This window comes from Pimephales promelas, chromosome 17 (assembly GCF_988280905.1).
Source record: "Pimephales promelas chromosome 17, fPimPro1.hap1.1, whole genome shotgun sequence".
Lineage (NCBI taxonomy): Eukaryota > Metazoa > Chordata > Actinopteri > Cypriniformes > Leuciscidae > Pimephales > Pimephales promelas.
Window position 1 is genome coordinate 28665579 of NC_142785.1, and position 26950 is coordinate 28692528.

Below are 26950 nucleotides of genomic sequence, written 5' to 3' on the forward strand. Positions count from 1 at the left end.
TGATATGTGTGTTTCGTCGGATTGATTTCCATTGGCAGTGAAGGTAAAGATGACTTTTCATGATCCTTCACAGCGTCATCAAGTTACTCCTTTGTTATAGATTTGAATATCCGGCGAAACTTACATACTCTGCCTTTAGCATTTTTTTTCAGTTGTTTTCTGAAAATGAACTGCTTTAACACCCATATTTTCATACTTTATTTCTGAACTGGTTTCTCAGCTGGATTTTATATTGGGCGTCAAGTGGCGGCCCAGCGCAGTACCAAATTTGTTTATCGTACTGTATTATTTATGGTCTGTGTGTGTGTGCAGGATGATGGTGTTTGGGGTTCTGACTCTCATACTGAGTTGGGCGTCTCTCGGAGCTGATGTGGCCACTGCTATGGTGAGTATCAACCAACAAACCTGTTGTACAATCAGTGATTCGGTTCAGCTCATTATCTGAGAAATGGACAATTCAAGCCAAACACTGCATGTCATATCATTGTGTGTATGTGACATTATTTGGTTTTGATATGCACTTGAGGCGGGTCACTGAGAGTCCATTGCTTGTTTATATGGCAAAGCATGACAAATACTAGTCAACTGCTTTCTGCTTGCCTGAAGGAGGTGATAAACTTCCATTTTATTGCGTTTGATGTGGGTGTGTGTGTGTGATATCAAAATCACAATGCTGGTGTATGTGTTTATTGGGAAAAGAGAGTTATTGGGAAAAGTCGTTAAACCACATAAATGAAAGAGTGGGAAATAAAAGAAAGTGCAAAGAATGTAAAACCACTAGATTTCTCTTATTTTACGATTCCCACATGGTCTCTGATATTTTCCAGTTTAGTAAAACCTAACCTTATAACCTTTTCTTTGTGTTGTACTGTAATAGTGGGAGAGGAATCTGCTGTTTGTCCTTTTGGCTATGAAAAGAAATAGATTTATACAATTTTTTAAACTTCTGAGCTCCTCAAATGCATTGTCCAAATTTCTTTTTTGCAACACTTAATATGACGGCATGCATGGGGGAATGTATTCTGGCCCACCCTCAGTTTAAAAGACCCGGTGACCGTTTTGATTCAGATGTTACTTCCAATACAACATTTTGTTGACAGTCTAGAAGAGTTAAGTACATTTCAAATCAAAATATTGTATCAAATCTGTAAATCATACCTTATTTTAGGCTCAGAACTCTGCCAAAAGCTCAATAAAAACAAAAGTTTTATCTTATATCATTATCCCCTTTGTTTTCTATTTTGAACAATTTCTCTAAATCACTCATCCCTCACTACTCTAACTCTAACTGGCAGGTTATGAGTGCATTTAAACGGATGCCCACAAGCCAATTATATCCACCAAGAAAGTAAATCATATGGAAGAATCAATAGTATCAGTACGGAAGAGTGTTAGCAGAGAGAGAATGAGACTTTCCGTTGTGCTATTTTTACTGGTTATGTTTAAAAAACTTTGAATTATGGTTGAATTATGTGCATATTAAAACAAAATGCAAAATGTTTTCCAGAAATATTATGTAAGCACTGAAATACACATTCATTGGCACACCACATGTTCTGGTTATATTGGCACACCACATGTTCTGGTTATAGATATACCGGTTTATGTTTGTCTGTGTGACTAATTTAGTTTATACATCCAGGTTGCAAATATTTCCCCTATCAGCTCATTAAGAGAGAAATGTTGATGTACCACCTCTTCAGCATCAGTGGACACGCTCCGTTCACTGTAATGAACTCATCGTTCCTGCAGGCGTTAGACACAGACACACAGGGCTTTGATCCTGGCTTCACGGCTAATGAATTAATGCATGACACAAGGCATTGAGCCTTAGGAGCTCACCATGATGTGGACTTGACTTTAAACTTTCTTGCTCTGAGATAGGATGAGGGAAATGTTACTGAAGAAAAATAAAGGCTCCCAATAAGTCACCATGCCTAGATATCTTTGCACCTGACGAATTTCAGATATGAAGGCAGTAGCATTATTGATGTGGACTTCTGAAAATAATTTCCTTTTTTTTTTTTCTTATTCTGCACTGTCATTGTTTTCTTCATCATCTTCAGTCTTTTTGTTGCCTTGTCAGAGAAATCTCTCCTGGTTGAATGGGACAATTATGTAATCGCTGAATGCAAATTTATTGTTGACTGAAATATATCTTTTCACCGCCGGAGGATGTGCAGATAGAAAGTGTGTGTGATGTTTTTTTTTTTTTCCTTAGACAGACATTTTAGCATTGTATCTGCACTGCGACTCCACTTGCTGTTGCCTATACAGTTTGTATGAAGTCTGTGATATGACTTGGGTTGTACATTCACTCTTGTCTGACAGATAGCTGTTTTTTTTTTTTTTTTTTTTTTTTTTTTGACCTCTGAGTTTATTCTACAAGTCTACAGTATATAGGAGTGTGTGTTTGCACCTGTGTGTACTTCCTGTCTGTGTCGATTTATGTCCCTGCACCCATTGCACCAAACATCCTGAACCAAAAACAAGCATTTTTAGCTATAAATTTACCGGTATTGAATACATATATATATATATATATATATATATATATATATATACATATACACATAAATATATACATATACACTCACCGGCCACTTTATTAGGTACCCCATGCTAGTAACGGGTTGGACCCCCTTTTGCCTTCAGAACTGCCTCAATTCTTCGTGGCATAGATTCAACAAGGTGCTGGAAGCATTCCCCAGGGAGTTTGGTCCATATTGACATGATGGCATCACACAGTTGCCGCAGATTTGTCGGCTGCACATCCATGATGCGAATCTCCCGTTCCACCACATCCCAAAGATGCTCTATTGGATTGAGATCTGGTGACTGTGGAGGCCATTTGAGTACAGCGAACTCATTGTCATGTTCAAGAAACCAGTCTGAGATGATTCCAGCTTTATGACATGGCGCATTATCCTGCTGAAAGTAGCCATCAGAAGTTGGGTACATTGTGGTCATAAAGGGATGGACATGGTCAGCAACAATACTCAGGTAGGCTGTGGCGTTGCAACGATGCTCAATTGGTACCAAGGGGCCCAAAGAGTGGCAAGAAAATATTCCCCACACCATGACACCACCACCACCAGCCTGAACCGTTGATACAAGGCAGGATGGATCCATGCTTTCATGTTGTAGACGCCAAATTCTGACCCTACCATCCGAATGTCGCAGCAGAAATCGAGACTCATCAGACCAGGCAACGTTTTTCCAATCTTCTATTGTCCAATTTCGATGAGCTTGTGCAAATTGTAGCCTCAGTTTCCTGTTCTTAGCTGAAAGGAGTGGCACCCGGTGTGGTCTTCTGCTGCTGTAGCCCATCTGCCTCAAAGTTCGACGTACTGTGCGTTCAGAGATGCTCTTCTGCCCACCTTGGTTGTAACGGGTGGTTATTTGAGTCACTGTTGCCCTTCTATCAGCTCGAACCAGTCTGGCCATTCTCCTCTGACCTCTGGCATCAACAAGGCATTTCCGCCCACAGAACTGCCGCTCACTGGATGTTTTTTCTTTTTCGGACCATTCTCTGTAAACCCTAGAGATGGTTGTGCGTGAAAATCCCAGTAGATTAGCAGTTTCTGAAATACTCAGACCAGCCCTTCTGGCACCAACAATCATGCCACGTTCAAAGTCACTCAAATCACCTTTCTTCCCCATACTGATGCTCGGTTTGAACTGCAGGAGATTGTCTTGACCATGTCTACATGCCTAAATGCACTGAGTTGCAGCCATGTGATTGGCTGCTTAGAAATTAAGTGTTAACGAGCAGTTGGACAGGTGAACCTAATAAAGTGGCCGGTGAGTGTATGTCTATATGTGTATGTATGTATATATATATATATATATATATATATATATATATCATTGAAAGGTTGACGTTTTTTAAAGAAATTAATTTTTATTCAGCATTGGTGCATTAAATTGATCAAAAATGACAGTTAAGACTTTTACATTGTACATTTCAAATAAATGTAGCTCTTTTGAACTTTCTACAAAAATATTCAGCAGCTCATTTTTGTTCAGTTGTGAAAATAATAAGAAATGTTTCTTGATTTTAGATTGATTACTGAAAGATCATGTGAGACTGAAGACGGTAATAACGCAGAAAAATCAGCTTAACCATCAAAGAAATTTAAAGTGAAGTATAAAACTTAAAATTTAAATTGTAGTAATATTTCAAAATATTACTGTTTTTACTGTATTTTTGATCAATTAAATGCAGCCTTGGTGAGCATGTAAGGAACTCTTCTTAAAAAAAAAAAAATCATCCCCAAACATTTGTAATGGTGTAGTGTATCTTTTAATTAATTGCAGATTTATTTTATTTTTTTAAAATGTGTGTTTTTCGTTCTAGGGCACGAGTGATTTCTGTGTTGCACCAGACAAATTTCTAATGAACCAAACAAAAGACATAATCAGCTCAGGTGAGTGTATTTCTTATTCTAAATGTATTTATTTAATTTTTTTTTTTTTTTTTTTTTAAATACAGACATGAACACACACACACACACACACAGTCATGGCCGGTTGATTTAATCTCTTTTTATGAATGGGGATTATGGTTCTTCAGTGAACACACATGCATGAAATGGCATTTTTACACCATCAAGTGCTTGAATAGTTTAAAGGGTTAATCTGAGTGACCTTTAATCCTGCTCCATAATCACTGTGACTGAACACATCTGTAAAACAGCCATCCCTGAGATTATGTAACTTTAAATCCTGTTCTCAGCCATAATGTGTGTCTGCACTACCAGACAGACAGAAGCTCCCTCAGGTGCTCGAGGACGGAGCATCCCAGAGGAAAAACTCGTTCCTCAGAGGATGCTTTTTCATAGCTCGCAAGACTTAAAGGAGTAGATCAACTCAAAATGAACAGCCTGAATGGATAAAAATGGCTTCGAGACATCTGTCTATTATAGTGGATGTCATGCATCAGAAGGTGCATTTAATCGTAATGATAACAAGAAGAAATTCTGTATTTCATGTTGTTCGTAATGCACTCTTTCTTCTTTTCTAGATATTGTGCATTATTACCTGTACTGCAGCCAGACTCTCCCCAACCCGTTTCAGCAGGTACTATGGTTAACTGCACTTTTTATGTTCTACCTCACCAAAAATGATTCACTGTAGCGATGCGAATCAAAAGGAATCTGTTGCTATTTTGATTCTCATTGTACTGAACAATACTGCTTTCCTTCCAAATCTTTTACTACTTTAAAGAAATTATTATTAAAACAAAGAACAATATATTAGTGAGTGAGTGTGTCATTACACCACTAATAGTTTCGAAAACTTAATTTTTTCTTAATGGCTGATTCATTTAAAACGGTTCATAAGAGTCATTTGTTCACAAATCGGAGTGTTTGTATTCTTTGTCATCACATCCATTTCAGACTGCAATGTTACAAATCATAATTAACATTTTTCATGGTAATATTTTTTACATTTTGTAACAGTGTTCTCATTGAAAGTGTGCCTGTGCCGCCTAAAATGCTCTCTTCATTATTTAGGTGTTCAAACGTCCAATAGGAATCGATTCTAAACTGCAACTGACTTATCGGTGTCCCTCTTCTTGTACTTTCCCAGTCTCTGTGTCTTTCTCCCTTCACTTCTCCTGTCTCTCAGCATCTCTCAGGGTTTTTAGGTCAGGCAGTAAAAGGCCAGTGTCCCACATCTGAGCTTGCTGCAGTTCAGCTTGACTTGCTTTAACAGAGTAACTGTAGATATCTCTGTCGGATCAATAGAGTTGTCACAGAGAAAAGGAAAGCAGAGGTGTTCATAACAAGCTCAGTTGCATGACATGTATTGACCCACAGAGAGAAATATCAGTCTGTAGAGCATCATCAGCACTTGTGTTCCTGTAATGAGATGAATATCTGGTATTTTTAATCTTATTTAATCAATCTCTTTGTGTTCTCTTCTTGGTCTCATCTTTGTTTAATATCTAATTGGTCTTTATTCAGACTCGCACAGCCTCTCGTTCTGTCACTTTTTTTTTAGTTGAATAGTTCTGTTTCATTATCTGTTGCTTGCCTCTCCTCCTGTGGTCTGGAATTGAGAAGTTTTCACAGTGAATTTAATCACTTTCTCATCAAGACAAGAGGGTGAAAATAGTACAAATAAAGTGGATTTATTTAATCCGCTTTTAGATGCGTTTATCTGACGGTCCACCTGCTGGTGAATCTTGTGTCATATTTCATCACAAAATCATTTGTCCAACTCCAAGCATTGTTTGCTTCACAGAAAAATCTCATTATAGTAATACAACAATTATCATTCCTAGAATATACTAATAAAAACATCATCTTCAGACACATTGCTTAATTTAATTTGATTATTTTTATTATTGTAAATTTTTTAAGTTTTATTTTATTTAGTTTGACCTAATCATATATTCTTTATGTATATGAAGAGTTCAGATGCAAAAGCCTATAAGTGCCATTTAAATTTGAAAATGAAAAAAATGAAATTTTCTTCTAGAATGATCATTTTTATCAAGCCTGTATATTTAAGTTCAGTAATTTCACTTAAATTGCAATGAAGATTACCTATTAATTGTCATTTAAGTGAAATTACTGAACTTAAATATACAAGTTTGATAAAAATGTTCATTCTAGGAGAAAATTTCAAATGGCACTTAGAGGCTTTTGCATCTGAACTCTTCACACACACACACACACACACACACACACATATATATATATATATATATATATATATATTCATGTATATATATTCATGTATATATATATATATATATATATTCATGTATATAGTTTTATCTATGGATGGTGCAGTTTCTCACTCTGCAGGTAGGGAGTGGAACTGCACATCAGAACCGAACTGAACCGAACCTGTGATGTGTGAACTGTTGTTGTTGTCGAGTTTGTTAACTTAGCCCTCAAACAAAACAAACTGATCCTGAATTAGTTTGTTTTGCAGTCGCTGACTGTCTTCCAGAGATCGCTGACCACCATGCAGATCCAGATACAGGGTCTCCTGCAGTTTGCTGTTCCTCTGTTCCCCACAGCTGAGGTGAGTGTGCCTGACGACATACAGACTGTGGGATTAAATTTACATTTATGCATTTGGCATTTTTATACAAAATAGCTTGCATTGTATACATTACATTGTCTACAATATATATATATATATATATATATATATATATATATATATACATATATGCATGAATGCATGTCCAGGTCAACTTTCACTCTCTCACACAGACACACACTCACACTAGCTTTTCAAACTATCTACAATTCTTCATTTTAATATATATAAATATATAAAACAAGTTAAAAAAAAAAGTAATTTCACTTAAATAACAATTAATAGGTAATCATCATTGCCATTTAAGTGAAATCACTGAACTTAAATATACAAGCTTGATAAAAATGATCATTCTAGAAGAAAATTTCAAATGGCACTTAGAGGCTTTTGCATCTGAACTCTTCATATATATCCAAGATTATGCTATTTAATTTCTGAAAAGTTGTTTCAAAGCGATTGTGTGGTTCTTTTCAGAGGGATTTATTGAGCATTCAGCATCTATTGAATAATTCAGAGGCCAGTTTACATCAGCTCACTGCTCTTCTAGACTGCAGAGGACTCAATAAGGTAGTGGGCACTCATGCACATCCCACCTGCTTCTGTCTAAAATGATACTGCGAGATTAATGAGATTTCCACAATTAGTAAAATGGATGTAATCTCTTGTGGCATGTGTGTGTTTGCAGGACTACCTGGACGCGCTGATAGGTGTGTGTTATGATGGAGTGGAGGGGTTACTGTACCTCTGTCTGTTCTCTCTGCTGGCGGCCTGTGCCTTCTCCGTCATGCTGTGTGCCATACCGAGAGCGTGGCGACAGATCGCCAACAGGTACAGAATGCATTATGATGCATTCACACACATTGACTACAGTGCACTTAAAAGGATTGTTCTCCCAAATTTACTCGCTCTCAAGTTGTTCCAAACCTGTATGAGTTTCTTATTTTTGCTACTTTAAAAACAAAAGAAGATATTTTGAAGAATGTCTGTAACCAAACAGTTGATGGGCCCCATTGACTTTTTTCCCCATACTATGGGATTCAATGGGGCATTGGGTCTGTTTGGTTGCCCATATTCGTCAGAATATTTTCTTTTGGGTTCACCAGAAGAAAGAAATCCATTTAAGTTTGGAACAACATGATTTTTTTTTTTTTTTTGGGTCAACTATCCCTTTAATTCTAATAAAACATCCATAAACTTGCTAGTTAAAGGGATAGTTCACAATGAAATACATTTTTGGTATGTTTTAGCCTACATCAAGGGCATCCAAGATGTAGGTGTCTTTGTTTCCGCAGTAGTTAAAATTTTGATATTTGTCTGCCAGTCATATAATGCAAGTCTATGGTCACCACCTCAAAGAGCATGCACAGAGAAGTCCAAATTAAACATTATTTAAACATGATAAGTACACATTGATGGCTTAAGGCACAAAACGAGCGGTTTGTGTGAGAAAACGAACAATATTTATATCGTTTTACCTCTTACCACAGCCACAAAGCGCCCGCGCCCTCACATCACTTGGTCGTGATTACAAGAGGTAAAAACGATATAAATACTGTTCGTTTTCTCACACAAACCGCTCGTTTCGTGCCTTAAGCCATCAATGTGTACTTACATTTATGAGTCACTAAATCATGTTTAATTTGGACTTCTATGTGCATGCTCTTTGAGGTGGTGACCATAGACCTGTATTATATAACTGACAGACAAGAACGGTTTGACCTAAAAATATCAAAATTGAAAATACTGCAGAAGAAAAAGACACCTACATCTTGGATGCCCTCGAGGTAAGCTAAAACATACCAAAAATTAATTTCAAAGTGAACTATTGCTTTAAGTTACAGGCAGGTCTGTTAGAGCCTTTGCATGATGACATTTCTCCAGAAGCAGTATTAAATGTATCAAAAATTAAAATAAAATGTTTGAATGTTAGTGTATGGCATACAATGCTTCTCTTTCTCTCTCCACAGAGATAGAGATTACGATGACATCGATGACGGGGACCCGTTTAACCCCCAGAGTCGACGAATAACGGCCCACCATTCACACCAGGGCAACATGCACAGCTTCTGCAGCTACAGTAGCAGCATGGGCAGCCAGACCAGCCTGCACCCTCCAACACAGGCCGTGTCCAACGCACCCCTGTCAGAATACATGTAAGAGTCGCCCTTTAAACATGATTTATTCTTTTTCATATTCTCTGATTTCCTGGTTTCAGATGGATGCGTCTGAATTGTGTGTGGCAGCTTAATTCAATAACTTTGGCATGTAATAAAGGGGAGATGTGTGATTGATTTTCCTTTCTTAAAGGAATAATAGATGAAGTTCACTGTGTTAGTTTTAAATGACTTATTTCCTTTCTTCCTCCTCCTCAGTCCGACTTAAACTCTCCACATCGCTTTCTCTTGTCATTCATCACTGTCTTGTTTTGTCAGGAACCAGTCTGCGCTGTTTGGTGGAAACCCACGCTATGAGAACGTGCCTCTGATCGGGAGGGGATCTCCTCCTCCTTCGGTGCGTTGGGCTCCAGAGGTCCAGTCCTTCTCATGACCACACATACACTCATGTTTACACAATAGCAATAATTTACACTAAAGAAAACTTAAAAAAAAAAAAAACAAGGACACAATATTTTAAAGTGTACATGAAATCCAAATTGACCATCTGTACACTACTGTTCAAAAGTTTTGGGTGTGTCAGGTTTTTTTAAATTAACACTTTTATATAGTAGGTACACATTAAGTTAAACAAAAGTGACAGTAAAGACATTTATAATGTTACAAAAAATATATATTTCAAATAAATGCTGTTATTTTTGTGATATTGAAGACTGAATTAATGATGCTGAAAATCCAGTTTTTCCATCACTGAAATAAATTCCTGGAATAAAGTCGCTTTTTGGATTTAAATAGGCAAAAATGTCAATGATTGGTTCATTATTGCAGGGATTTTTATGTTTCTCTAACATGTAATATGTTTGGCAATAGTTCTTCTAACCCTAATTGATGAATTGTGTAGCTTTTCATGTGGGAAGAGACACATCATGGTCATATTCCAGGATGTCAATGTCAAGATACTGCAGGCTCAAATTGTGAAAGAATGGTTATGAGGGAACATGAATAATCATTTTCACACATGAGTCCAGAGCTTAAATTCTTTGAAAGTCTTTGGGATGTGCTGGTGGAGACTTTACAGAGTACTGGACTCTTGCATTGTCAATACAAGATCTTTACCATAAATTTAATGCACGATTTGATGGATATAACATCACAACATTTATTTCCATTAAGAGGTGCATCAACTTAAAAACACAAATTGGTTGAACAGAAGTGTACTTGCTTAGTACTTGTGTTATATCTGTGCTCATCATAACAAAAATTAGACCACACATGTGTATTAAGATTGGAGTTTGATTTCATGTTGACTTTAAACTCGTACTTTGATTATTTCTATTCTTAATACTCTATTTGCTCTTCAGTGGTTTTGTACTGTCTTCTGCTAATAGCTTATTTTACGTTTTTTTTTCTTTGTTTGTATGTTTCTCTGTTTGTATGTTTCTATTCTTATTTTTCTTATTTTAACACAAAAAACAAAACAAACAAAAAACAATTCTTTTTGGAGCTTTACTCTCAGCCATATATAAACCGCGTAAGTTGCTGTATGAATGCAATATTATTGTCCCAGTCTCTCTGTTCTCTGATCCTCCCCCCCAATTTTCTGTTATTTCATCCCTTGTTTTTATACTAAATTTTGTTTGGGTGATTTTCCCTTTTTCACTCCTGGCATGAATCCTCAATTCCTCATAGACACACCCACACATGTTGTATGTTAGGCACAGATTAGTTATATAGAGCACGCCCCCCCCTATTGGTAGGAGGTCAGAATGTTTTTGTAATTCTATGTCTAATTGTAGTGTTGTCTGGTCAGTAGCATGCCTTTAGGACCCTTTTGTCGCCTGCAAACTTAATAGAGGTTTAGAGCGACATGAGGATGAGTAAACTATGACAGAATTACAGTCTTTTGGATATTAACTAGCTAAAATTGCCTTGGCATCATCAGTAATCTTATGGAAGCTTGTTTCGTTGAGGAAATATACAATTAAAAAAGGTAATTGTGACTTTTTAGCTCACAATTCAGACATTTTTCTTGCAATTACGAGATATAAACTCACACCTAATGTATCAGTATTGGAACATGTCAGTAGGCTTTTGTGTCTCTTCGAACGCATTCGACCACATGAACGTTTTCACCATGAAAGCTATCAGTTTTGGTTTTTGACTACCTCTGGAAGTGCTCGAAAGTGGACTAGCTCAAAGTTTTAGACCCCATCTACACCTGTATTTAGCGTCGTCCTCTAGCGTCGTTAATACCAGATGTAAACGGGGCCATAAACTTTTCCCAGGACAAAGATTTCGCAATTCTCCGAACAAAAACTGATGTTTTTTTGCAATTCGCAATTCTGACTTTATAACAACTTTCTCTCTCTATTGTTAGTAAAAAGCCAGGATTGGGAGATAAAGTCGAATTGTAATATAATATATAAACTGGATATAAACTCAATTATGATTTTAAGTCTAAATTGTGGACTCAATTTGAAGAGACAAAAAAATCTGACATCTTTTTGCAATTGTGAGCTTTTATCTTGCAATTCTGACTTTATAACTTTTATTTGCAAGTTTATATCTCAGAATTGTGAGAAGAGAAGTTAGAATTGTGAGAAGGCATAATTAAATCTTTGGTGGAAACAAGCTACCATAGTAAACACTTTTAGTCCACAACAAACAAAAAAAAGTGTAGTTCATTTTCATTTCACTCTTGACAAATAGTCATTGTTTTTGCTTTAGTTATCCACCTAGATAGTGAGAGTTTGTGACTCCTGTGTTGCTGTTCTCCACAGTACTCACCAACCATGAGAGCCACCTACCTCTCCATGACCGAAGACCAGATCAGACACTTTGGGGAGGATTTCCGAGCGTAGAACTGATCCGTTTTCTTCTGGCATGCACACGTTTTACCTGGCGTGATTCTTTACACGCTGGAAATCTGGACACATGGAAAACACTCCCGCCAGCATGTGTGCGCATCTTTATTTGTGTTACAGGACCACAGTCTGAGAGGAGAACATGATGTTAGAAGTACTCCGTGTGTCTCCATATGGGTGCGTGCATGATGTATGTGTGTGTTTGTCGATTATTCTGATGGTGCAATGCATCCTTTCCCTCACTACTGACACATTTGTGAGTTTCTGAAATATCCTCTCTCTAATAATCTTTTATTTGTATGTTTACATCATATTTTTCATCAAATAGACTGTTGGTCTTCCCTATTGCCTTTCAAGTGCAGAAACTGTTCAGTGTAGGTTACAAAAACTATTTTGGACCCACTTTATATCAAGTGTCTTTAACTACTATGTACTAAGATTTAAATGATTCATTTGATGCAATGCATACATACATTTTTGCATTACATCTGTTGTTAATTTCTGTATTTACATCTTTCACGCTGTTGATACTTTGCCTGCCTTTAAACCTAACTATACCACAAAACCTGTCCCTATACTTATCCGTATCCCTCCTCAGTAGCAGCAAAAGTGTTTTGCAAAACAACATGAGCACAATAAGTATGGTACCCAACAATCATTGTTTTGTTTTTTTACTGTTATTTGCCATTTAGGTTACACTTTATTTTAAGGTGTCCTTGTTATGGTGTAATTATACAATTTAGTACTGGTTGATATTATTTAGCTACATGTACTTAATATATAATTAGGTTTAGGATTAGTTGCTTATAACTATGCTCAAATTACTGTTTGTAACTACATGTAAAATGTGTAACAGGGACACTGTAAAAATAAACTGTTACCATTATTTATATATTATACCGGTATGTATATACTATTATTATTTACTTGTAATTTTAGTTAACTAACAAGACGGCTAAAAAGTATTATTAATATATATATATATATATATATATAGTACATAGAAGTTAAAGACACCTAATTTTAAGTTGGACCTTTTTTTTTTTTTTTTTTTTTTTTTTTGGGACCAGAGTACATAACCTTCTAAAGGTTACCCATTTTTCATATTAAAGGTTGTACATATAATTGTGGACAATTGTTGAAGTATCAATATTCTGTCCTACATAGTATACAACATTGCTAATGTCAATATAGTAGGTTTGCTAGGTACTTTTCTAAGCAATTGTTGCTCATGAAAAGGTGTCTGACGTTTTTTTAGCTACTGTGCAGTGAACTTCATGAAGATGTCATCACTTTTTATGATGGCTAACTGTACAGATACTAATGCCTTTTATCTTCTTTTGAAGTGAATATTTTGTTTTCTAAATGTCTTATGTGCCAAGAATCGAAGCATGTTTAGTGCCTCTAAAGCCTTTGTTTTCACTCCCTTATTGCTTAATGAGTTCCCACTGTGTGTTAGCAAGGATGGGACAAAGAGGGGGAATGAAAGCTTTTCTGTTTGGTTTATGCATGTAGAGGCATTTTAAAGTACAACATGATCACTTTATAGTGATCAAACAGTCACTTTGTACCACAAATGATGTCTCTAACATCAAGAGAGACTTTCACCTCATTTCCAGCAAGCCCAAATGAGAGGTCATTTTACCTGAAACTTAAAATCTTAATTGTAGAAAGCACACTGAGCCAACTTTCTCCCATGCTGCAATGTGTATATGCTTTGAATTAACCTGTTCACCAGCTGTAAATAACCTGTATGGTAACAGTGGATGTTGTGTGATTATTTCCATTTCTTTGCTCCATTCTTGTGTGCCACTCTCAATATACTGTTTGATAAAATCAGATACTTGGACTGATGCTTGTACAGCATTTCCTCGATTGAGATTGATGGTGGCTTCCGTCTGGTTTATTGCATATAGTGTTTTTAATACAACTGATTTTAATACTTTGGGTGCAAGAATGACACTGTTGCAGACAGTGAGGTGGTGCTTGATTTCTGTCTAACTTAGAGGACAGAAACATGGATATAATAAAGCCATTTTGAACTGAATCGAGACATTTGAGTGAAAACTTTTATTTTGGAATGTATATAGCATTTATATACAGCACAAGGCTTGGCAAATAGCAGGGCAGGTTTTCAATGTCACTTTCCATACAACAGACACATTTAAGCATATTTTTGGCTTTGCAAACCTCAAAACAATTAAATATGTGACTAAACATATATATGTAGCCTGATAGTGTACAAGAGTATCAAACCGTTTTTACAAGTGTTAAAAACGTGTATTACATGACACTTGACCCGATGTGACGTTTATAATAATAGGCTATCTTGTCCTGTGAAGTTTAACCTTATGGTAATCTCTGTTTATGTAGCTAACTAGCCTATAGGTTATATTATATATTTCTTTCATGTCCCGATGTCTGCCAGTGTGCTTTGACGATTTCAGCTATGGTGTTGCGAAAATATGATGGTAAACGTTTGGAGGCCAGAATTCACATTTTAACCGGACGTTTGAAACCAACCATTTGTTATTGGACTGAAGGCAGCTGAGCTGAGATTTAGACACAAGTATGCCTTTGCATAAAAAAATAAATGTATTCTAATGAAATTGACTGAAACTGTTTATTTAACCACTCTTATGTTGCGCATTATTCCTGAAAAAGAGTTGTATTGGTGCTTTTCTCATTGAACCCTGTGTGTTGTTGTTACATGGCGCGCTCTCGTGGCCTTGTTGTCGAACTGCAGTAGAAGAGCAGAAAGCCTGAAGTAAAACAAACAATGTAGTTAATCTCATATGCGAATGAAACAATATAAAATAGCGCATTTATATATGTACGTGCACAATTCTAAGTAGCATTAGTTGCTATTAGTATTTAGTACCATACCATTTTAGCACTATTAAAGAAAGTACATGTATGCATGCAAACGTGACGTCACTTGCGCCGCCGCTGCTAGGATACGGTAAACTACCCAGAGTGGACCACTAAAACCATCGAAACACAGAAAGAGTCTCAAAATCAGGTAAATATAGCCTATGCCTTATTTTGAAAGAGTTTATCTTTAAATGAATCATAGTCATAGTCTGATACTTGTAATGTTCTGGAAGTATTTCCAAAACTTTTGACACAGTTTTAGACCTTATGATAGGCCAGACATTCTCTGGATAGGCTATCTGTGCTAGTGTTTTGTTGGACTTCCCTAACACAGTAACAGTGACACAGCTGATAGGAGAGGTTCTCAGAACTTTGGCTAACATACTCTGGCAAGGTTCTCTAAAGTTCTTCTAGCAACGTTAATAGAACGTTCGTTTAAAATTGTCTGTAACGTCAACAACGTCATCAGCATTTTAGTTGGACGTTCGATTGATTTTCTTTTTAACGTATCATTAGATAGTTAACGTTCCCAAGAAAAACTTTTTTTTTAATTGTGTGTTTTTTTTTTTTGTTTTTTTTGTTTTTTGTATGAAACAAATGAAAGGGAGGTGAAGTGCTCCTATAATAAATTATGCTGATGAGATTTCATCGTTTATTTTATGACATTTTCTTGTCTAGTTTAGGAAGCAGATAATCTTTGCTGACCATTTAGTATTATAATCTAAAATACTTCACTGTAAAACATTTAAGTGTTTTCATCATAAAGTTTCAGAGTTTCTCTTCTGTAAGTGGGTGACATATAATTCCACCAAAACTATTTTATTCCAAAACTCTTAAATCTTTATGTATAACAATTATAGAAACATAATTGGGGAAATGTATGACACATTTGTATTTTTAAAAAGGAATCACTAGCTTGGTTTTGTCATCAGTAAGTGGGTGTGACATACTAAAATTCCTATAAAACTATTCAAATCAATTGAGAAAATGTAAGACATATTACCGTAGTATTGTTTTTAAATGAATTTGTCACCCCACAGGACGATTGCAAATTAACTAGTGAACACAAAACATTTACCCAATATTTGTTAGCCCACGACTTGTATAAAATTGTGCATTTGATCATGAACCTCTTGTAACTTTACTTACCTTTAGCTAAAATGGAGATTGTGTACGTGTACACAAAAAAGCGCAGTGAGTTTGGCCGTCAGTGTAACTTTTCAGACCGTCCGGCTGAGCTGCATGTGGACATTCTGCCTGACCCTTCCCTCGCTGCAAACTTCACTGTGAGAGATCCATGTAATGCCACCATGCAGTGCGCAAAGGAAATGTCAGAGCATGAGGTGAGACCAGTTTAGCAGCAACACATGAACACAAAAAGCTCTTTTGTAAACAACTGTACATTCATAAAATGTAATATTAGAGTTACAAATTAGTTTCCATCTTAGTTTGAAATTCTTGTCTAGGTGAACACAGAGCGCTTTGAATCAGAGTCACGAGGAATAAACCATGTGGAAGGAGGGTGGCCGAAAGATCTCAATCCAGAGGACGTGGAGGCGACCATCCGCTACAGGAAGAAAGTGGAGAAGGACGAACACTATCAGAACACGATTATGCAGATTGCTGGTGTAAGTGCCATGAAGTATTATATTTGAGATGAGAAATGATATGCTGGGTTGTATTGTGAGTTTCCTCTCAGAAGAAGACATGTTTTTTGACTTCTTTATTAAAACACATTGCAGCTCATGGAACACTGTAGCAAGCAGAACAACGCCACTGACATCTACCAGGACTTTTTTGTTGATGAGGTTGAGGAAGAGGTGGTGGAGGATTTAGAGGAAGAGCCATCAGCCAAGACGATCAATGTCTTCAGGTGAGCACACTCACCTGTAGTGAGAAGAGCAATATCAGCCAGGTCACTTGAATGAATAAAACATTTTCTCTTTTCAACAGATTTGTAGGCATTTTTGGGTAAATATTGTGTTCGTTTAAACATTTATATATTAAATGTTTCTTAAAGGGATAGTTCACCCCAAAAAAATCTTACTCACCCTCATGTTTCGTTCATCTTTGGAACACAAATGAATATCTTTTTGAGCTACGCAGCTACGCAACTACGACTTTGATGCTTTAAAAAGTTAATCTTATAAATATACTATATGAATTGAGCTGTTTAGTCCAAATTTTCTGAAGAAACACAATTTAGGCTTTTATTCGCATTTAAAAATTCATCAACTCACACATTATTTGTGGTAAACAGAAGATCAAGCATGCTTGTTTAAAGGGATAGTTCACTTTGAGGCCCAAACGTGCTGCTTAACACAAGAATGAACTTTATTGGTTCTCGCACGTTAAAGGGATAGTTCACTTTGAAATAAAATTTTGGTATGTTTTATCTTACCTCAAGCGCATCCAAGATGTAGGTGTCTTTGTTTTCGCAGTAGTTTCAATTTTGATATTTTTAGGTCAAACCGTTCTTTTCTGTCAGTTATATAATGCAGGTCTATGGTCACCACCTCAAAGACCATGCAAAGAGATGTCCAAATTAAACATGATTCAATGACTCGTAAATGTAAGTACACATTGATGGCCTAAGACACGAAACGAGCGGTTTGTGTGAGAAAACGAACAGTATTTATATCGTTTTTACCTCTTGCAACCACAGCCACAAAGCACCCGCACCCTCAGATCACTTGAACGTGGCTGTGGTTACAAGTGGTAAAAACAATATAAATACTGTTCGTTTTCTCACACAAACCGCTCGTTTCGTGTCTTAGGCCATCAATGTGTACTTACATTTACGAGTCATTAAATCATGTTTAATTTGGACTTCTCTGTGCATGCTCTTTGAGGTGGTGACCATAGACCTGCATTATATGACTGTCAGACAAGAACGGTTTGACCTAAAAATATCAAAATTGAAACTACTGCGGAAGAAAAAGACACCTACATCTTGGATGCCCTTGAGGTAAGCTAAACCATACCAAAAAACAAAACGTATTACTTTTGAGATATAGTACTTAATAAATTGGGTATCTGTGCATTTTTCTAGAGACCCAAATGAAGTGAAGCGCACAGCCACAAGTTTATCCTGGCACCCCGATGGTAACCATAAACTTGCTGTCGCCTACTCTTCCCTGGAGTTTCAGAAAGCACCCAATAACATGAGCTTCGACTCCTACATATGGGACATTGGTATGCCATAAAGCAAAAACAGCTAAATGAGTCGCCACACTTAGAAAGAACAAACAATATATATATATATATATATATATATATATAAAACATCTTTTCACCTTCAGAAAATCACAATAAACCTGAGATGACCCTGAAACCTGTATGTCCACTTGTTTGTCTGGAGTACAACCCAAAAGATTCACACATTCTCGTTGGGGGAGGCTACAATGGACAAATTGGTAGGTTTCATCGCCTGAGCATCTCTTTGAATTCACAATTAATCATTTTATATTCCAGCTACTAAAACCCTTATGACCATCTGAACTCTTTCAGTGGCTTAATTAGATTGATCTCAGTCACTCTGGGCATTTAATAAATTAAAACCATCAATAAATTATGGTTTATGGAAAAAAAAGTTCCTTTGACCTTGTCTGAATAGTGCTTGATAGACGTGTCTCTTTTGTAAAGTCTAATGGCTGAGCTAATTGCCTTTGGCATTGAATGCATAGTTGAAATGAGTAATGGACACAAATGTCCTTGTTTGTTTTTGTAAAATTATGCAAATACCAGCGTGTTGTTTACCCCATTACCAGCGTACTGGGACACGCGCAAAGGCAGCCAGCCAGTAGAGATGTCCACCATCGAACACAGCCATAGAGATCCTGTCTACAAAGTCATCTGGCTTCAGTCGAAGACAGGCATGGACATCTTCTCAGCTTCTACAGATGGTCAGGTCTGTGTGCAATGACACATAAGTCTAAAAGTAAAGAAATAAACCTCACAATATTTCATTGAGGCTTGCATTGCAGTCCTCAAAATATGCATCTGACACCAGGTGCTGTGGTGGGACATTCGTAAGCTGAGTGAGCCCACTGAGAGTCTGGTGCTGGACCCCAGTAAGAAGTGGGACCTTGATAATGCCCTTGGTGCAATCTCACTGGAGTTTGAGACCACTATGGTAAGACCAGTTCTGTTTTTTGTTGTTTTTTTGGTTTAGTGCTAGAAGAAACTTCGTGGAAACAGATGTTGAGAACTTAAAAATACTTTTGTTTTTGATTACACAAGCCTACTAAGTTCATGGTGGGCACAGAGCAGGGTCTTGTGGTTTCATGCAATCGCAAAGCAAAAACCCCAGCTGAGAAGATTGTATGCACATACAGCGGACACCATGGTCCCATTTACGCCCTGCAGAGGAACCCGTTTTTTCCTAAGAACTTCCTGACCGTGGCTGACTGGACCGCACGCATCTGGTCAGAGGACATCAAGGAGTCCTCCATTATGTGGACCAAGTAACTTATGTTTCATTGTTCAAATACAGCATTACAAAAGTAATTCTCTGTACATTTGTGTACACTACCAGTCTGGGGTCAGTTAATATTTCTCTTTAGCAACAACACATTCAATTTGATAAAAAGCAACAGTAAAGTCTTTTACATTGTTCTAGAAGAGTTTCATTTGAAATTAATACTGTTCTTTTGAACTTTCAATTCAGCAAATAATTCTGAAAACACTTATAATTATAATATCACAATTTCCACAAAAAATATTAAGCAGCAGCACAACTGTTTTCAACATTGAAAATAATAAGAAATGTTTATTGAGCATCAAGTCAAGTCACCTTTATTTATATAGCGCTTTTCAATACAGATTGTATCAAAGCAGCTTCACAGTGATATCATGAAAATAATACAACACAGATCAGTAATATTGTTGAATATTAAATGTCCCCAACTAAGCAAGCCAAAAGCCAAATCAGCCTTTTAGAGTAATTTCTGAAGGATCATGTGACTGAAGCTTTGACATCAAAGGAATGGGGTTAGAAAACTTTTAAATTGTAATAATATTTCACAAAATGATTGTTTTTCAGTGTTATTTTAGTGTCATTGAGATACTGGTAGTTTTTTTATTATTTTGAATTAGATTTTATGTTTATATTTTCCATTTTCATTTTAATTTCAGTGCAAGTTTTAGTATTTTTTTGTCTTTGTCATGTTTATTTTTTTTAAATTATATATATATATATATATATATATATATATAGTTATTATTATTTCAGTTAACATCTTATGGTTTTAGGTTTAATTATAGTAATAACCCTGTTGTTTTTACTGTATTTTTATCAAATAAATGCAGCCTTGGTGAGCTTTCTTTCAAAAATATAAAAAGAATAATAATAATCTTGCCGATCCTTAATTAGTAGTGTAAATGTTTGGTAAAACTTGCACAGGTGCCAGTATTTCTAATCGATTATTTCCCCAGGTATCACATGGCCCATCTGTTAGATGGCTGTTGGAGTCCAGTCAGACCCTCAGTCTTCTTTACAGTAAAGATGGACGGCACCCTGGACGTGTGGGACATCTTGTTTAAACAGAACGACCCCACTCTCAGCCTCAAAGTTGGTGCTTAATGTCTCCTTGTACTGAAACCATCTCACAGTTCAACATTTCAGCGTTATCTGTTTGAGGAAATATTTTTTTCTCTCTCACAGGTTTGTGATGAAGCCCTGTACAGCATCCGTGTTCAAGATAACGGCCGTTACCTGGGCTGTGGCTCTCAGCTGGGAACCACCACACTGCTGGAGATTTCATCAGGCCTGTGCACACTGCAGAAGAACGAGAAAGCCCTGGTCTCAGAGGTGAGACACAAACACAAAGGCTGCATTCACTTGAGCAAAAAATACTGTAAAGTAATGTTGTATTGCATCATTACTTAAGTGATGGCAAAGCATCATTACACATACAAAATGTTCATGATCGTGTTACTTCACAGTGCATTAACTAATGAAGAGTTCAGATGCAAAAGCCTCTAAGTGCCATTTGGAATTTTCTTCTAGAATGGTCATTTTTATCAAGCTTATATATTCAAGTTCAGTAATTTAACTTAAATGACAATTAATAGGTAAACCTCATTGCAATTTAAGTGAAATTACTGAACTTAAATATACAAGCTTGATAAAAATGACCATTCTAGAAGAAAATTCCAAATGGCACTTAGAGGCTTTTGCATCTGAACTCTTCTAATGTTAACAGATACAACTTTTAAAGGGATACTCCACTTTTTTTTTTGGAAATAGGCTCATTTTACCTCTCCCCCAGAGTTAAACAGTTGAGTTTTACCGTTTTCAGATGTATTCAGACGATTTTATGATATTTAGAAGAATATCAGTAAACAGACAGTTTCTGGTCTCATTGACTTCCATAGTATATATTTTTTTTCCTACTATGGAAGTCAATGAGACCAGAAACTATCTGGTTACTGATATTCTTCTAAATATCAGAAAATCGGCTGAATGGATTTGAAAACGGTAAAACTCAACTGTTTAACTTTGGGGGAGTTGTAAAATGAGCCTATTTCCAAAAAAAGTGGAGTATCCCTTTAATCCTAAAATGAAATAGCAAATGTTGACATTCATTAATTATACAGACATTAGCCTACATTGTAGAGATTGTAAAAGTTTAAAGCTTAAATAATAGTAAATTATTCATAATTACATGCCACTAACCCTCAACCAAATCCTAATCCTACCATAACCCTATAGTAAGTACATGTTGTTAATTAATATTACTCAATACTTAAATGTATAATTACATTGCAACAATGACATCTTAAAATAAAGTGTAACCAAAATCTGTCATATAAAGATACTAGAATGATTCCCTTTTTTTTTTTTAAAGCATTTTCAATAATTATCCTAGAGGAAAGAAAAAATGAGTGTCAAAATAATGTTGTATTTACTGTACATCCATCTGTCATTGACTGGACTTTTGGGGTGTATCCTTGATTTTTCCAGATGTTTGAGCGCGAGACCAAGCGGGAGAAGATTCTGGAAGCTCGGCACAGAGAGATGCGTCTGAAGGAACGCAGCCGCTCCGAGCAGAGCCGAGAGGACGAGGGCAAAGAGGCGGATGGGGAGGAGAGCACCGAGGAGCTGGTGGCCCGCGCAGAGACCGAGTTCTTCCACATGTTGGAAGCCGAGAAGACCAAAGAGATGAATGAGGAGAAAGAAAGAGATATGGTCAAGGATGTTATTTATGTTTCTGACGTCTGAAAGCGTTAATCAAGGTTTTTAACCACACATCTGTGTGTTTTTGATGGGTGTTGTCATATGTGTGTGTTTCAAAACGGCCTTTCAAATGAAATCGCCCCCCATTGTGGAGCTTAAACAAATTGTACCCCATGTTTGGACTGTTGCTCCAATAAGATAAGGGTCCTGAACGCTATATATAACCCCGTTAGCTGGGATGAAAACGCTCTATTGTGAACGACAAAGAAAGACAAATCAATAAAGTCTACTTTGTCGGTTCCCAGAATGCTTTATGCTCCTCCGTGATTGGTGAGGAGGCATTTGAGCTTGTGCGACCGTCAGAAGTGTATTGCTATAGGCCCATCTACTCAAAGGCTCATGTGATTAATGGTTTTGGCCTTTTCAAGGACTTAAGTTATTTGAAAATAAAAAGGGGTTTATAATTAGGTTTGTTTTTAGTGTCTCATGTGATTTCTAATTGGACAAAAAGAAGTTTGGTCTCATAGTTTCTGATCTGTCTTTTCTGAAGAGTATTTGTTTGTTTTTTTCAGTCCCTGCAGGAGAAAGGCGTGTGTGAAGAAAAAGATTTCCAGGAGGAGCATGAAACCAATGGTGTCGCTTCCTTTACAAGAAGAGAAGTCTCTCTGTAGATTGTGAACACAGAGCTGAGGATGCTTGCATCAACTGCTTAGACTAGTCTTATAAGTTCGTCATCTATTTGTTTATACATTTTTCAAGCCAGTTATATACAGAGGTAGATTGGTCTGATTTGTATCTGAAAAGTAAGACTTATTAGCCCAAACTAATTACTTGTTGCAGACTAGTTCTTAAGTCTTAACGGCATTAGGTTTATGCAACTGGATCCATGGGTCTCGCACTGAAACGCTGTTCAGAACCCAATTTAGTTTCATAATGTGATGTCTTTCATTGTATATTCAATGAGATAAATGCAATGAGATAAAAATGCAGCTGACTGTTCTTATGTTATATTATAAAGTGCCTAATTAAATACACAATATTTTTATACAAAATGGATAATAAAAATACACAATGGATAATAAAATTGGATTTAAATATGCATGATTGTTGCAATTAGTCCTACACTAATTAAACTCATGTTTTATATTCTCAATACAGCACCAGATTATGTTGTCTGAAGTGAAAAAGCTGTAACACTTATAATAACGACATCATTTTTGTAATAAAATATATACACGTTTCAATAATTTCTGTCTCTACCTTGAGTGTATCTCTTCTATTATGAATAATATTTCAAGTTCTGTAATAATAATGATAGTAATAATATTTAGTCTTGTTATTACACTGTAAAAAAATATATTGGTGGTTTAACTTAAAAAAAATTAAGTAACATGGTTGTCTTCAAAAAAAAAGTTCATTGAAATTGAAAAATTGAGTTAATTCAATGAAGGAGATTGATTTAATAATCAGAAACTCAAAATATGATGTTATCTGAACCACATAATTTAAGTTGATTTGACAGAAGGAAAAAAATCGTTTTTTGTAGTATTAGTATTATTAATTTTATTTTTAAAATTTGTCATTTGTGGATAATTAAGAAAGATAAATGGATGTCAGGGTCATACAAACGTCCAAGAAGTTAAACTAGAGTCTTAATAAAAGGCTGACATTCTATAAATATAACGTAAAACACAAACCTTAAAAAGAATAGTTAACTGTGTTATAACTATTTATTTTAAAAAAATAATAACCTTAACGTCTAATTATATAACTCCCAAAACAATAATGTTTGTTTATATTAATATATAATATTATTACGTATATATTATTATTAATTTTATAATATTTTATAATATTTTATGAATTGCTGTCTACTTTATTTTATCGAATTAAACATAACATTGACATAACATTGACATAAAACGACCGTTACAGGAATAAAGCTGCAGTTCAAGGCCTGACCAGCAGGGTTCGCTGCTGCCTCAGAGTCTGAGAATTCCTGCCCACCTGAGTGAAGCCTCAGCCGAGGTGGATGACGACGAGCGAGTGCGCACTACAGCTCATCTCATCTCTAGGGACATCACAAACACAACACACACGCTCTGTCACGGGTTTACTGTGGGTGGAGAGAGACACGCATCCTGCTCAGACATGGACCTGACGGACTCCACGGCTCGTGTTTAATCGTTCGGAGTGTTTTCTATCCTCGTCGAGAGAGAGATGCGCAGGTGAATTGTTAGATGAGCCATGACCTCGCGGCGTCAGTTGTGCTCTCTTCACGCGACGCGCATGTTTTAGTTTACACTCAACCGTCCCGCAAAACATTACGATGAAGGACACTGCGGAATCAAAGGATCAGCAGCTGACAGTAAGCCCACTGACTTATTATTTTCCTGCACTTCTCTCTAGTAACTTAGAGTTTGTAAACAGTGTTCAGCCAAAGATGTGTGTATTCATGTAGATTATTATTATATATTTACTGTATATATGTGTGGTGTACCTATAATAATATACATAATATATAATAGGCTATGTGTATATTATACTGTATGTAGTAGGGCACAGCAAAAGCATCCTGATACTCCTAGTAACACTATACACGTAGTTTGCGTGTGTGTTATGTAATGGCATAGCTTATATTTGGTGTAACTTTGTTTTTCCATTGCAGTTTTTAGACTGCAGCAATATTCAAAATATAAATCTTTACTATGACTTTTTGTCAATTTAACACATCCTTGCTGGATAAAAAAAACATAACCCCAAACTTTTGAATGGTAAAAGCTTTTATTTTATTTTTTTATTCATCATCGAATCCTGAAAAAAGTATCATTCACGGTTTATAGAAATTATTAAGCAGCACAACTGTTTCAAGCATCGGATTATATAGTTTGTTTAGCTTATATTTAGATATATAAATTATTTCTAATGTGAAAACATTTTATTATTATTATTATTATTATTATTACACAACATTTACAATTACAACATTTACAATGATCTACTGGGGCAAAAAGGTGATTTAAAATTGCGACAGACTTAATAGATATATAGCCTATGACCAGGTAGTTCTCCATATATTATTTTCATCGAATCCAATCTTAACCTAATGTCTTGTTGTTAAAAAAAAGAAGAGTTAATGCATGCATTATGCATCAATATGCATATACTTTCATACCTCATGCAAATATGTGGTAGACCCAATATATACACACATACATATATATATAAAGAAACAAACAAGTGACTATAAAATTGAATAAAATCTACATTTCATTCCCTGACAGCCTGTCCACTTAAAACCCCAGGACAGATTTCAGTCTGACAGTCTACATGTGTTATATTTAGATTCTCTGAGAGCTTAATACCTGTTTTCTAGTGATCTTTTGCCCCCCCCTTTTAATAATTCACAGTGCAGTTTAAGTTCCCTTTCTCTTCTTCCACTGTAAGACATCATCTCAGTGCTTTAAGGAACCTAAATCTTGCACAGCTATGTACATTTAGTCCAGATTATCTTATTATAAAATCAATAATAATGGAAACCAACTACTGCTGCTCTGTAAAACTGTGGTCTTTGTTTAGGTAGATACATTTGCTGTGACTTCATGCAAGTATTCGCTGAGAACAACATAACAGAACAGGTTTAGCTGCTTCCCGTTAAGCATATTAAATCAGACAGCATTTGTTGCTCTACCAGCAAGAATAGCCTCCAGCTATAATATTCGTACTGCATAGTTAACTACCTAGATTGCACTGCATCATTGCCCTTCAGTGTTTATTTCAGTTGTGGACGGGTGCATTCTCCTGACTCAAACAGAGATGTCCTTGAAATACAAATTATACTCGCATTAGATAATTTGATCCTGCTGCTATTATCTATTATTTCCCAAGGATATTCATAAAAAATATATTATGTAGAGTGACCATTAAGCAGCCACATGCTGTTATGTATGAATTTCAACATCTAGAAAGTGTTCTCATAGTTTTACCTCTTTTTCTGAACAGTATATCAATTATTTTATCATTTAAAACAATGATAAAATATATATATATATATATATATATATATATATACGAAAAAAACAACACATTTTTTTTTGAAATATTTACATGGAAAGTGTGCTTGCGCTGTCTTTAGATTTATATATTTTTTCTTCAATGTCATCTTCTTGTATTTTGGTGTGCGTGTGTTTTAAAATAAATGGTGTAATATTTTATTTAAAGGAGTAGTTCACTTAAAAAAAAAAAAAAAAAAAAAAAAAACTTTTGCTGGTAATTTACTCACCCCCATGTCATCCAAGATGTCCATGTCTTTCTTTCTTCAGTCGAAAAGAAATTAAGGTTTTTGATGAAAATATTCCAGGATCTTCTCCATATAATGGACTTCAATGGGAACCAAACGGTTCAAGGTCCACATGAGAGTTTCAGTGCAGCTTCAAAGGGCTTTAAAGGACACCAGATGATGAATAAGGGTCTTATCTAGCAAAACGAGCGGTCATTTCAAAAAATAAATTCAAAAGTTTACGTTTTATAAGCACAAATGCTCACCTTGCTCTGTTCTGTGATGCGCGTTCGTGACTCTCCTGTTCGAACTCGTTCATCAAAATGAATGAAACTTTTTTCGAGTCGTTTCGTTCATTGAATGAACCAAATGACTCAAAAAGATTTGTTCATTTTGATGAACGAGTTCGAACAGGAGAGTCGAGCAAGGCGAGCATTTGTGCTGATAAAACTTAAACTTTTGTATTTATTTTTTGACCGCTCGTTTCACTAGATAAGGCCCTTATTCATCGTCTGGTGTTGTTTAAAGCCTTTTGAAGCTGCACTGAAACTCTCATTTGGACCTTGAGCCATTT

The 26950-nt window shown here is 35.9% G+C and overlaps 3 protein-coding genes across 8 annotated transcripts in view; all 3 read left to right on the forward strand.

Annotated features, from left to right (window-relative positions):
• The window catches only part of ttyh2 (tweety family member 2), a 54267-nt gene extending 41219 nt beyond the window's left edge, over nucleotides 1–13048 (forward strand). Inside the window, exons 6-15 of one of the 5 annotated variants that reach the window (XM_039665287.2) lie at nucleotides 313–385; nucleotides 4361–4430; nucleotides 5027–5082; nucleotides 6940–7044; nucleotides 7540–7632; nucleotides 7751–7893; nucleotides 9033–9218; nucleotides 9498–9576; nucleotides 10684–10710; nucleotides 11960–13048. In XM_039665287.2, coding sequence (XP_039521221.2) covers nucleotides 313–385; nucleotides 4361–4430; nucleotides 5027–5082; nucleotides 6940–7044; nucleotides 7540–7632; nucleotides 7751–7893; nucleotides 9033–9218; nucleotides 9498–9576; nucleotides 10684–10710; nucleotides 11960–12040 — 913 coding nt within the window. In that variant the 3' untranslated portion in view covers nucleotides 12041–13048. The remainder of the gene's footprint in view (nucleotides 1–312; nucleotides 386–4360; nucleotides 4431–5026; nucleotides 5083–6939; nucleotides 7045–7539; nucleotides 7633–7750; nucleotides 7894–9032; nucleotides 9219–9497; nucleotides 9577–10683; nucleotides 10711–11959) is intronic. The other 4 variants (XM_039665289.2, XM_039665288.2, XM_039665290.2 and 1 more) reach the window with 4 other exon arrangements.
• A 1931-nt stretch (nucleotides 13049–14979) lies between these two features.
• On the forward strand, nucleotides 14980–23344 carry dnai2b (dynein, axonemal, intermediate chain 2b). 2 transcript variants are annotated; one of them, XM_039672856.2, is made up of 13 exons: nucleotides 14980–15065; nucleotides 16073–16260; nucleotides 16384–16545; nucleotides 16660–16790; nucleotides 17970–18112; nucleotides 18220–18333; nucleotides 18688–18827; nucleotides 18930–19052; nucleotides 19160–19383; nucleotides 20354–20489; nucleotides 20583–20729; nucleotides 21885–22109; nucleotides 22679–23344. In XM_039672856.2, exons 2-13 carry the CDS (start codon nucleotides 16078–16080, stop codon nucleotides 22766–22768), a joined length of 1818 nt encoding a protein of 605 aa, XP_039528790.2. In that variant the 5' UTR covers nucleotides 14980–15065; nucleotides 16073–16077; the 3' UTR covers nucleotides 22769–23344. The 2 variants fall into 2 exon arrangements, with proteins under 2 accessions (XP_039528790.2, XP_039528791.2); XM_039672857.2 differs by having other exon boundaries at nucleotides 21885–22156; nucleotides 22679–22754.
• Nucleotides 23345–24118: 774 nt separating this feature from the next.
• Nucleotides 24119–26950, forward strand: part of kif19 (kinesin family member 19) — a 47881-nt gene continuing 45049 nt past the window's right edge. Inside the window, exon 1 of the mRNA XM_039665294.2 lies at nucleotides 24119–24465. Within this exon, the coding sequence (XP_039521228.2) occupies nucleotides 24427–24465 (39 nt within the window). The 5' untranslated portion in view covers nucleotides 24119–24426. The remainder of the gene's footprint in view (nucleotides 24466–26950) is intronic.

Bases quoted from the DNA above. Each gene is read 5' to 3' on its own strand.
- dnai2b (XM_039672856.2), top strand. From the start codon at position 16,078: ATGGAGATTGTGTACGTGTACACAAAAAAGCGCAGTGAGTTTGGCCGT. The intron at 19,053-19,159 runs GTAAGACCAGTT...TGATTACACAAG, and splicing joins TGGAGTTTGAGACCACTATG to CCTACTAAGTTCATGGTGGG. The intron at 22,110-22,678 runs GTCAAGGATGTT...CAGTCCCTGCAG, and splicing joins AGGAGAAAGAAAGAGATATG to GAGAAAGGCGTGTGTGAAGA.